This window comes from Bufo bufo, chromosome 1 (assembly GCF_905171765.1).
Source record: "Bufo bufo chromosome 1, aBufBuf1.1, whole genome shotgun sequence".
NCBI classification, from domain to species: domain Eukaryota; kingdom Metazoa; phylum Chordata; class Amphibia; order Anura; family Bufonidae; genus Bufo; species Bufo bufo.
The window spans coordinates 182,004,055-182,016,853 of NC_053389.1; the positions used below are offsets into that span (position 1 = coordinate 182,004,055).

At 41.6% G+C, this 12,799-nt stretch overlaps 1 protein-coding gene across 1 annotated transcript in view; it reads left to right on the forward strand.

Moving 5' to 3' along the window:
* Nucleotides 1–4,588: 4,588 nt before the first annotated feature.
* The window catches only part of LOC120998472 (galanin peptides-like), a 54,854-nt gene continuing 46,643 nt past the window's right edge, over nucleotides 4,589–12,799 (forward strand). The window contains exons 1-2 of the mRNA XM_040429148.1: nucleotides 4,589–4,669; nucleotides 10,808–10,862. Of these exons, the coding sequence (XP_040285082.1) occupies nucleotides 4,589–4,669; nucleotides 10,808–10,862 (136 nt within the window). The remainder of the gene's footprint in view (nucleotides 4,670–10,807; nucleotides 10,863–12,799) is intronic.

The following is a 12,799-nucleotide window of genomic DNA, read 5'->3' on the forward strand; positions in this document are numbered from 1 at the left end:
CTATAATCCCCCTATCATAGGCATCATTAACCTTTTTTTCTATTATACTTTGAATCTCAAATTTGGGGTCCATATTTAGTTTTGCATATACTTCACTATCACCCAATTGTCTCCAAATATCTTCTTTATATTTTGCTGCATCCATCACCACAACTGTACTCCCTTTGTCCGCTTGTTTGACTATTTGTTTATTTTCCATCAATTGTTTCAATGCATCTCTCTCCAACCTTGAGAGATTATATCCCAGACTCCCCATAGATGATCTGGCAGTCCTCAATTCAGCCACCCTGCGAGTCACCAACTCAATGTATGACTCTACAAAGTGATTGTCTTGAGGAGGGGCAAAGCCACTCTTAAGTCTTAGGCCACAATCCCTCAGGCAGATCATATTCACATCACAAGAGATACTAATAGTATTATTTGGTTTGTCAGAGAAAAAAAACACGCAATCTCAAATTTCTGAAAAAATGCTGTAAAATCAACATCTAATTGAAACCAATCAACTTTTTCTACAGGGCAAAATGAAAGTCCCTTATTTAACACTTTAATCTCCATTTCTGTTAACTCAACTGAGGATATATTTACCATCAAGCTCAATTCTGGGGAATATTACTGGTTGTCGGACGTGTCCTCTCCATCTCTGCCAATTATAGACCTTACCGGTCTTGTAGTCCTCCAAGTCACAATGCCATTTATCTCTCTTCACCTTTTCCATTTCCATTCTATGTCTTTGAATCCGCTGAGTCATCTTTTCTTTGTAGGCTGTAAAATCGGTTGTTGTCATCAAGCCTTTGATATCCTCTTCCAATGTTAGGATGGCAGCTTGTGTAGTTATTAATTCCTTTTGGAGAAATTCAACATTTAGAATAATTACTTCAAAAGCATATTCATTATTTACCAGTTAACATTTTTTACAAAACTCCTCATTATCAGGAAATAGGTTTGGTCTTAAGTTTGACATCATACCACGTGGTATGCGCTGGGTTTTGTAATATTCCAGGAGCGTATTCAGATGCAATTCAACAGTCACTGCTTTTTTACTCTCCTGTTCTAATTTTCTTTTCAACAAATCTATTGAGGGCGCACTTAAAAAAGCCACATTACCCTTAGCTGCCCTCAAAAAACCTTGTATGTCCTCCTCAGTATACGAATATGTGTTGGTTGGTATTGTACTTGCCACTTTTGTTGTTGGGCCCAGGGAAATATTCTCCTCCATTCTGAGGTTCCCTCTATGCACGTCCTTTAAGTCCAAGATCAGAAAAATATGTTTCAAGGACCGCACCAGTGTCCCACGTCTTTGGAAGCGTCACGATCACCAGCAGTCAGACTGCTGGTGACAGTGACACTTCCAAAGACGTGGAGGAGGGCTTTCTCTTACCATTCCATTCTGGTCTTAGTGGAGAGCTCATCCTACAGTTCTTCTCCATGCTGTTGGGGGTTGAAGGACTTGTGATGATCCGCTGTGCAGTTCCTTTACTAGATGTACAGGACCTGTGAGGATGATGATGTCATCACAGATCTTGGCAGATTCTCCTATCTAACCTGGTAACTACCACATATAATGTGAAAACAGGGATTGTTATGCCGCTGTCCCTGTCAATAAAGTTGCGTGAAAACAGACAAGAAGGGACGTGACATGCGCAGTAGGAGATATTGAGACGTGAGACGCATTTAGCAGAGACATGCGCAGTCGATCATCAGAGACGCTGAGGAGACAGGCGGTGGCGGCCATACTACAGCTCACTTATTTATTGTTGTTGGTGAGAGGAAGATGTAAGAAACGTTTTATTATATGGGGATAATATTATATCACGACATATGAATATACAGTCGTGGCCAAAAGTTTTGAGAATTACATAAATATTGGAAATTGGAAAAGTTGCTGCTTAAGTTTTTATAATAGCAATTTGCATATACTCCAGAATGTTATGAAGAGTGATCAGATGAATTGCATAGTCCTTCTTTGCCATGAAAATTAACTTAATCCCAAAAAAACCTTTCCACTGCATTTCATTGCCATCATTAAAGGACCTGCTGAGATCATTTCAGTAATCATCTTGTTAACTCAGGTGAGAATGCTGACGAGCACAAGGCTGGAGATCATTATGTCAGGCTGATTGGGTTAAAATGGCAGACTTGACATGTTAAAAGGAGGGTGATGCTTGAAATCATTGTTCTTCCATTGTTAGACATGGTGACCTGCAAAGAAACGCGTGCAGTCATCATTGCGTTGCATAAAAATGGCTTCACAGGCAAGGATATTGTGGCTACTAAGATTGCACCTCAATCAACAATTTATAGGATCATCAAGAACTTCAAGGAAAGAGGTTCAATTCTTGTTAAGAAGGCTTCAGGGCATCCAAGAAAGTCCAGCAAGCGCCAGGATCGTCTCCTAAAGAGGATTTAGCCACCAATGCAGAGCTTGCTCAGGAATGGCAGCAGGCAGGTGTGAGCGCATCTGCACGCACAGTGAGGCAAAGACTTTTGGAGGATGGCCTGGTGTCAAGAAGGCCAGCAAAGAAGCCACTTCTCTCCAAAAAAAACATCAGGGACAGATTGATCTTCTGCAGAAAGTATGGTGAATGGACTGCTGAGGACTGGGGCAAAGTCATATTCTCAGATGAAGCCTCTTTCCGATTGTTTCGGGCATCTGGAAAAAGGCTTGTCCGGAGAAGAAAAGGTGAGCGCTACCATCAGTCCTGTGTCATGCCAACAGTAAAGCATCCTGAGACCATTCATGTGTGGGGTTGCTTCTCATCCAAGGGAGTGGGCTCACTCACAATTTTGCCCAAAAACACAGCCATGAATAAAGAATGGTACCAAAGCACCCTCCAACAGCAACTTCTTCCAACAATCCAACAACAGTTTGGTGAAGAACAATGCATTTTCCAGCACGATGGAGCACCATGCCATAAGGCAAAAGTGATAACTAAGTGCCTTTTGGGTCCATAACCTGGAAACTCCCCAGATCTTAATCCCATTGAGAACTTGTGGTCAATCCTCAAGAGGCGGGTGGACAAACAAAAACCCACTAATTCTGACAAACTCCAAGAAGTGATTATGAAAGAATGGGTTGCTATCAGTCAGGAATTGGCCCAGAAGTTGATTGAGAGCATGCCCAGTCGAATTGCAGAGGTCCTGAAAAAGAAGGGCCAACACTGCAAATACTGACTCTTTGCATAAATGTCATGTAATTGTCGATAAAAGCCTTTGAAATGTATGAAGTGCATGTAATTATATTTCACTACATCACAGAAACAACTGAAACAAAGATCTAAAAGCAGTTTAGCAACAAACTTTGTGAAAACTGATATGTTTGTCATTCTCAAAACTTTTGGCCACGACTGTATATTAAGTACTTATTGAAGGAGAGTTTGGCACAGCCCCTTTATGGGAGGTATATATGTTCATATCATGTGAATTGCATTATGGCTTGAGAAAGGCTTATGTGAAGCATAAACGTTGCCTGTTTGCTGTGTTGGTTGAAAATAAATCTTGCACAAGGGAAGACGCTGGTCACGTTTCATTTTTATTTTTATGTCTACCATTTACAGCGGGAAAGAGTGACTGCTGGTGACCGTGACGCTTCCAAAGATGTGGGACACTGGTGCTGTCCTTGAAACATATTTTTCCTATCCTGAAGATAGGTCATCAATATAAAAAAGTGGACAACCCCTTTAAATAAGGATGGTATATAACCATATTCCAAAACATAGATTTACATCCCTGCTAATTTCTCTCCACCATAGAAGAAATAATTGGGTCTAAATTTATCTGTGCTCACAACAATCTTCATCACGCTATCAGGCTGTGAATAACATGTCACTGCACAACTGTCATATGCAATTGCGGCTTTTATTCGTAAGTAACCAGTCACTTAAACCCTTCTTGACATTTTTAATTTTTTTTCCATTTTTATTTTACTTCTTGCCTTTCAAGAGACATAACTTTTTTTTTTTTTTCCTATGGATAGGACATCAGTATTCTGAAATGGGAAAATCCTTTCAAACTGTCTGGAGTAAATACATTCACAATCTAGATCACTCTACTGTGATTTAAATATTGACTGACAATATTGCTGTCCCCAATGCATGGGCACCATCTGTGCGGTTGCCGCAGACTGATCCAGACACATTCAACTTGAATGGGTCTGTGATCCGTCCGCACCGCAGCGGTGCAACCTACACCGTGGGAGCCTGGTGAAGAGGTGGCATCATCATCACGGGGCAAAAGTGGCAGCATGCCCATGAGCCAGCAGGGTAAAAGCAGTGGGAGACCTGGAGCCAACGCGTACGCCGACTGCTACTCGAGAGAATAACTGTGAGGAACACACTAGCAGTGCACAGGGTTATAAAAGCAGCGGCAGACAGGCATCACGCAGTGGTGGAGGGAAAATGCTATACTCAGCAGTGTGATTGAAAGTCAGTTCCATTAATCTGAATGAGGTTGTTTCTGCAGCATGCATGTGGATATCTACAGACCATACTCAGTTACATGAAACAATCAGACGTTCTGCAACAAAGCTGCCTTTGTGATATGTAACATATCATTTTTACAGTTTATCTCTTCTTATGTTTCCGTTTTCTAGATGCGGAATTCTCAGGCTCTGCTGTGTGTTGCTTTTCTTCTTTGCGGCCTGGCAGCTGTATGCATTGGCTACCCTATAATGGTAAGAAACAAAAATTACATTCATCGTGATTCACCAAGGTTTATTATAGACTGGCACAAGAAAAAAAGGTCTTATCTCAACAGATTCCCCCTTGGGGAAGAATGATCAAAAATAATTATTTCAATGTGTTTTCCAATTGGTGGAAGATTTTGAGACCAGTGATTGTTGCCACTATCAATAATTTTAAATAACCATTTCTGCTGTCCCCCAATTCCACAAACATGCTCTTTAGTACTTCCTGTACATGTTATTCCTATGTAGGAGTCACATAATTGACCACAGCACACTGAGGCATTGCTTATCTTAGACTGAAACAGTACGATTGGATAGGAGGAAATTCAGTTTATCAAAGCTTTTTCCCTGATGGTAGACATTAGGTGAAGGTTTGACAGTGTCTGTACACTTCAAGGGATTTCCCAGGGAAATACCGGTACATTTTTTTAAATGGACCAGAAATGGTCTGGTGCACACTGAGCTTCACTCCCTGGTCCTAACTCGACATGCTGGAAATGTCACCAAGCTTTTCTGTTGAGCCAGTACCAAGGATTGAAAAGCAGCAAGTGCCAGCAGCAGTGAACACAATGGAGCAGCAATACACATTTTCATAAACATTAATGTCATTTACATTTAAGAATACAGTTGCAAGAAAAAGTATGTGAACCCCTTTGGAAAGATATGGATTTCTGCACAAATTGGTCATAAAATGTGATCTGATCTTTATCTAAGTCACAACAATAGACCATCACATTCTGCTTAAACTAATAACACACAAAGAATTAAATGTTACCATGTTTTTATTGAACACACCATGTAAACATTCACATTGCAGGTGGAAAAAGTATGTGAACCCTTGGATTTAATAACTGGTTGAACCTCCTTCTGCAGCAATAACTTCAACCAAATGTTTCCTGTAGTTGCAGATCAGACGTGCACGACGGTCAGGAGTAATTCTTGACCATTCCTCTTTACAGAACTGTTTCAGTTCAGCAATATTCTTGGGATGTCTGGTGTGAATCGCTTTCTTGAGGTCATGCCACAGCATCTCAATCGGGTTGAGGTCAGGACTCTGACTGGGCCACTCCAGAAGGCGTATTTTCTTCTGTTTAAGCCATTCTGTTGTTAATTTACTTCTATGCTTTGGGTTGTTGTCCTGTTGCAACACCCATCTTCTGTTGAGCTTCAGCTGGTGGACAGATGGCCTTAAGTTCTCCTACAAAATGTCTTGATAGACATGGGAATTCATTTTTCCTTTGATTATAGCAATCCGTCCAGGCCCTGATGCAGCAAAGCAGCCCCAAACCATGATGCCCCCACCACCATACTTCACAGTTGGGATGAGGTTTTGATGTTGGTGTGCTGTGCCTCTTTTTCTCCACACATAGTGTTGTGTGTTTCTTCCAAACAACTCAACTTTGGTTTCATCTGTCCACAGAATATTTTGCCAGTACTGCTGTGGAACATCCAGGTGCTCTTGTGCAAACTGTAAACGTGCAGCAATGTTTTTTTTTTTTTACAGCAGTGGCTTCCTCTGTGGTATCCTCCTATGAAATCCATTTTTGCTTAGTGTTTTACGTATCGTAGATTCGCTAACAGGGATGTTAGCATATGCCAGAGACTTTTGTAAGTCTTTAGCTGACACTCTAGGATTCTTCTTCACCTCATTGAGCAGTCTGCGCTGTGCTCTTGCATTCATCTTTACAGGACGGCCACTTCTAGGGAGAGTAGCAACAGTGCTGAACTTTCTCGATTTATAGACAATTTGTGGACTGATGAACAGCAAGGCTTTTGGAGATACTTTTATAACCCTTTCCAGCTTTATGCAAGTCAACAATTCTTAATCGTAGGTCTTCTGAGAGCTCTTTTGTGCAAGGCATCATCCACATCATGCAATGCTTCTTGTGAAAAGAAAACCCAGAACTGGTGTGTGTTTTTTTATAGGGCAGGGCAGCTGTAACCAACACCTCCAATCTCATCTCATTGATTGGACTCCAGTTGGCTGACACCTCACTCCAATTAGCTCTTGGAGATGTCATTAGTCTAGGGGTTCACATACTTTTTCCACCTGCACTGTGAATGTTTACATGGTGTGTTCAATAAAAACATGGTAACATTTAATTCTTTGTGTGTTATTAGTTTAAGCAGACTGTGATTGTCTATTGTTGTGACTTAGATGAAGATCAGATCACATTTTATGACCAATTTGTGCAGAAATCCATATCATTCCAAAGGGTTCACATACTTTTTCTTGCAACTGTATATCTAAGCCCTTTTTTAAACTGCCCACTTTTCCTGCTGTGACCACGTCCTGAGGTAGACTATTCCACAAATTTACAGTCTTACAGTAAAGAAGCCTTGACGCCTTTGGGACTGAACTTTTACTTTTCCAGTTTGAAGCAGTGCCCCCTTATCATTTGCCAGCAGCAGATCGTGCTGTGTAAACAGATGCTGTTTACACAGAAAACACTCCTTCCCATACTGTGACATTAGCGATCTTTCCTCCCTATACTGTGCAGGAGTTTGCTGCATGTAAATGCAGCGGACTCCTCCACTAGCGAGCAGGCGATTGTTGGGAAGGAACGTTTTCTACCTGATCTTCTTCTGCTGCTTCATCTCATGTAAAGGGATCTTAAGTCTATAGACTTTATTTTATCTATTGATCGTCTATCAGAGACAGTATCAAACACCTTGGACCATATCTACTATTAGCCAATTGAGTACATTACTGCATGTACTAAACACCGATATCAGCTCCGTTCTCTTCTTTTGTATATACAGAGCTGAAAAACACATTTAGTAAATCTGCCATTTCCTTATTTTCAGTGACCACCCCTCCTTTACCATTATTTAGGGGACCTACCTGCTCTAACCTTAGTTTTTTAGCTTTTTCATATTTAAATAATTTTTTTAGATTTTGTTTGCTCTCTTTGGCCACCTGCCGTTCATTTTGTATTTCTGCAGATTTAATCTATTTTTTTACAGAGTTTAGTAAGCCGTTTGTAAATTTCAAAGGATACAGTTGACCCCTCATTTTTATTTTTTAAAACCCTTTTTTTTCATTTATTGCCCTTTTTATAGTAGCTGTAAGCCATGTGAGGTTTAATTTTAGTCATTTATACCTGTTACCTACAGGAGTAAATTTTGCAGTGTAATTACCCAATGTGGATATAAAGCTCTCCCTTTTATCCTCTGTACTGTTATGTGACAATAGATACTCCCAGTCTGAGCCCTGAAATGCTGCCCTCAAACTGGGGAAATTGGCCTTTTTAAAATTATGGGGCACATTTATTACGACCAGCGTTTCAGACGCCGGCCCTAATAAACCCCTAAGCTCGCGGTGGATCCGCTGGAGTTATGAAGAGGCTCCAACTTGGATCCTCCACCAGTACTAAATGTAAGACAGCTTCCAAGCTGTCTTCCATTTAGACCTTTTACTACTCCTAAAATAGCGAGGAGAAGTCACAGATTGCGGCTCAACTAACTGTTGCAATATGCGCCTGAAATACGCAGGCTACTTTCACACCTGCGTTTAGGTCAGATCCGTCTGGTATGTGCCCAGACGGATCCGCACCTATAATGCAAACGCTTAGATCCGTTCAGAACGGATCCGTTTGCATTACCATGAACAAAAAAAAAAAGAAAATAATAATTATTTTTTTTTTGTTCATGATAATGCAAACGGATCCGTTTTGACTTTACATTGAAAGTCAATGGGAGACGGATCCGTTTGAAAATTGAGCCATACTGTGTCAAATTCAAACGGATCCGTCCCCATTGACTTACATTGTAAGTCTGGACGGATCCGTTTGCCTCCGCACGGCCAGGCGGACACCCGAACGCTGCAAGCTGCGTTCAGGTGTCCGCCTGCTGAGCGGAGCGGAGGACAAATGGAGCCAGACTGATGCATTCTGAGCGGATCCGCATCCATTCAGAATGCATTAGGGCTGGACGGATCCGTTCGGGGCCGCTTGTGAGCCCCTTCAAACGGAACTCACAAGCGGAGCCCCGAACGCTAGTGTGAAAGTAGCCTAATTTATGACCCCCTTAGTGTTTTGCTCTCCCAGTCAGAGTTTGCTTTTATTAATTCAGAGTGGAATATAATTATATCTTTTCATGGGACAACACTGATGATATGACATATGACACTTTGATACAATGTAAAGTATTCATTAGTCAAAATATTTAAAAAAATGTGAGCGGTGTACTCACTTTTATGAGATACTGTATATATAATTGTGTTGGACAAACCCCTAGCATGTACAGTGAATATAAAAAGTCTACATACCCCTGTTAAAATGTCAGGTTTCTGTACTGTAAAAAAAAATGACAAAGATAAATCATTTCAGAACTTTTTCCACTTTTATTGTGACCTATAAACTGTACAACTCAATTGAAAAACAAACTAAAATCTTTTAGGTAGAGAGAAGAAAAAATATAAAAATAAAATAATATGGTTGCATAAGTGTGCACACCCTTAAACTAATACTTTGTTGAAGCACCTTTTGATTTTATTACAGCACTCAGTCTTTTTGGGTATGAGTCTATCAGCATGACACATTTTGACTTGGCAAGATTTACTCACTCTTCTTTGCAAAAACACTCCAAATCTGTCAGATTGCGAGGGCATCTCCTGTGCACAGCCCTCTTCAGATCACCCCACATATTTTCAATCGGATTCAGGTCTGGGCTCTGGCTGGGCCATTCCAAAACTTTAATCTTCTTCTGGTGAAGCCATTCCTTTGTTGATTTGGATGTATGCTTTGGGTCGTTGTCATGCTGAAAGATGAAGTTCCTCTTCATGTTCAGCTTTCTAGCAGAAGCCTGAAGGTTTTGTGCCAATATTGACTGGTATTTGGAACTGTTCATAATTCCCTCTAGCTTAACTAAGGCCCCAGTTCCAGCTGAAGAAAAACAGCCCCAAAGCATGATGGTGCCACCACCATGCTTCACTGTGGGTATGGTGTTCTTTTGGTGATGTGCAGTGTTGTTTTTGGTGCCAAACATATCTTTTGGAATTATGGCCAAAAAGTTCAACCTTGGTTTCATCAGACCATAACACCTTTTCCCATATGCTTTATGGAGACTTAAGATGTGTTTTTGCAAAATGTAGCCTGGCTTGGATGTTTTTCTTCATAAGAAAAGGCTTTCGTCTTGCTACTCTACCCTATGGTCCAGACATAAGAAGAATGCGGGAGATTGTTGTCACATGTACCACACAGCCAGTACTTGCCAGATATTCCTGCAGCTCCTTTAATGTTGCTGTAGGCCTCTTGGTCGCCTCCCAGACCAGTTTTCTTCTCGTCTTTTCATCGATTTTGGAGGGACGTCCAGTTCTTGGTAATGTCACTGTTGTGCCATATTTTTTCCACTTTATGATGACTGTCTTCACTGTGTTCCATGGTATGGCCTCATGCACACGACAGTTGTTTTTTGCGTCTGCAAATGCGACATCCGTTTTTTTTGGTGGATCCTTTTTTTCCCCACAGATCCCTTGTAATAAATGCCTATCCTTGTCCGCAAATGTGAAAAAAGTAGGACATGCACTATTTTTTTTTGCTGAAGGGAAACACGAACAACGGACGCGGAACACAAATGGATGAACTATCATCATTTTTTTGCTGACCCATTGAAATGAATGGGTCCCCATCCTATCTGCAAAAAAAACGGAACGGAGGCCGAGAAAAACAACTGTCGTGTGCATGAGGCCTTTATCTTTGTCTCATTTTTTTACAGCACAGAAACCTGACATTTTAACAGGGATGTGTAGACTTTTTATATCCACTGTATATGGCATTTGCTTATAAGCATCTAGGCTAAAGATGATCTCTGCTCATATTGTCAGACTCTATAAGAAGGCACCCTGTTAACAAGGAAAATGGGACACAGACAATTTTTTTACACTTTCATGGGGAATAACAGAGGGACAGCTCAATGCTGTGTTTTAAGCAAGGATGCTCCAGAATTGTTACTTCATAAAGAAGCATATTACAATAGCATATATCAGGAGAGCAGAGATGTCGTCTTTAAATATATATATTTTTTTTACATTAATGTAATAAAGCCATAATTATACATTATATATTGTTTATTATATTCTTTTTTTTAACTGTTCCTCTTATTTATTCAATCATTATGTTTTAGCCAAAAGATAAGAGAGGATGGACTCTGAACAGTGCTGGTTACCTACTTGGACCTCGTAAGTATTATTCTGCCATGTATTGTAATATTTTTAGCTTGGCTAGATAACATGTCAATTATAATCTGAAAAACAGGAGCTGAAACCAAACATAACTTAAAGGACATCTGTCAGCATATTTCTACCAATGAAACTCGCTGACCTGTTGCATGTGCATTTGGCAGCTGAAGGTATCTGTGTTGGTCCCATGTTCATATATTCCCGCATTGCTAAGAAAAATGAAGTTTTAATTCTTGCAAATGAGCCTCTAGGAGCAATGGGCAGTGATGGTCAGTTCGCAGTGTTCGCCATCGAACACATGCGGGCTGCCATCTTTAGTAAGGTTAGACTCACCCATCCGGCGATGCACAGGTAAGCCCTTACCTGTGCCTGTGCCGGGAGCCGGTCTGAAATCAAATGCGGTCACCGGGAGCAGGCAGTTCCGAGAACAGCCCGATTAAGGCCCCCAGCAGCTGTTCTCAGAGGCTCAGCTCTCTCTGCAACTTCTGCGACTTCTCCACTTTGATTGACAGGGCCAGGTAGTGTAAACGTCATCACATCATGCCTAGCTTCCTCACACCTGGCCCAATCAAAAATGCAGAGGGCTCAGCAGTTGCAGAGAGAGTAGAGCCTCTAGGATTAACATCAACACCACAGTTGCTCCTAAAGGCTCATTTGCATATATTAAAAATTCATTTTTATCAGCAATGCGGGCACATGTGAACATGGGACCAACACACATGCCTTCAGCTGCCAAGTGCACATGTAACATGTCAGCCAGTTTCATAGGTACAAATCTGCTGACAGATGCCATTTAAAGGTGTTCTCCACAATCTGATTGGCAGGGGAGTGAATGAGAGCAGCTCTGTAGTAACCAGCTCTATCCAGAGCACAACTGTATGTGTACTTCCAAAGCTGAGTGCAGAATGCAGCACGCCAGACCTGCAGGGTATTACGAAGTGAGGTCACGGTTATGGGCAATCGAGGGTTACTCACTGTTCATAGGAGAACCCTGGGCAGGCATGTGACAGTGAAGGAGAGGCTGACACAAAGTTCCTCTGGGGCACACTCTGTATGTAGGGACCAGGCCTGATGGTGGATGAGGTGCCCTGGATGTTGCAGGTGTTTTGAGTGCCTGGGGCAAGGTCCCTTTTCGTGGCGCCAGTGCCTGTAACAGTGGCACACCGGTTTTCAATAGCAATAAGTGAGGTACACAGGTGGTATAGTGAACCAAACGTTGCTTTACTTATAACAGTCCACCTTTGTACAACAAGATGGTAATGCAGTCCCTTATATCAAGTGCTTCACAAGCAGGCTTATTTCAAATACTGGCAGGTATAATTCTGTGCAAGATACTCAGAGGGTAATCAACAACACACTCAGAATCAGGTTGTACCTTCTCCTCAGAAATAGTGTACACTGTTCTTTGGAACTCCTGTCTGGTTTCTATCCCAAGGCCCGGATGCCTAAATGCTGGCTTTTATCCTTGGCAAATAATCTTCCTGCCGTATTTATCCTTGCATTAAGTTAATGACTCCTCTGCCCTTCAGCTTACTTGTCTTAGCTGGATACACTGGCTCTGCTTGGCTTGTGGGAACTGCAGGTTTCTCCCAGGAGGTAACTCTTCTCATGGGGTAAATCTTCTGAGCTATCTGAGGCTCATTATCCACAGGTAGGCTATAATCCTTCACTAGCCTCCTGGTAGCAACTAGAAGCCTGGACTATCTAGCTGCATGTCAGGAGGAGGCCCTCAGCATATCTCTGGCTGGTGCACTCTCACTTCTGTCTCCACAGACTCCTGACTACAGACTAACTCCTCCCTGTCTGGGCCTGAACATTTATACTAGGGGCTCCCTATCTCCCTCTAGTGTCTAGGATGCTACACTACACCCCAATAGTGCTATGCATGTCACAGGGGAACAATACACACAAAAGCACATAGAAAATACATTAAAATG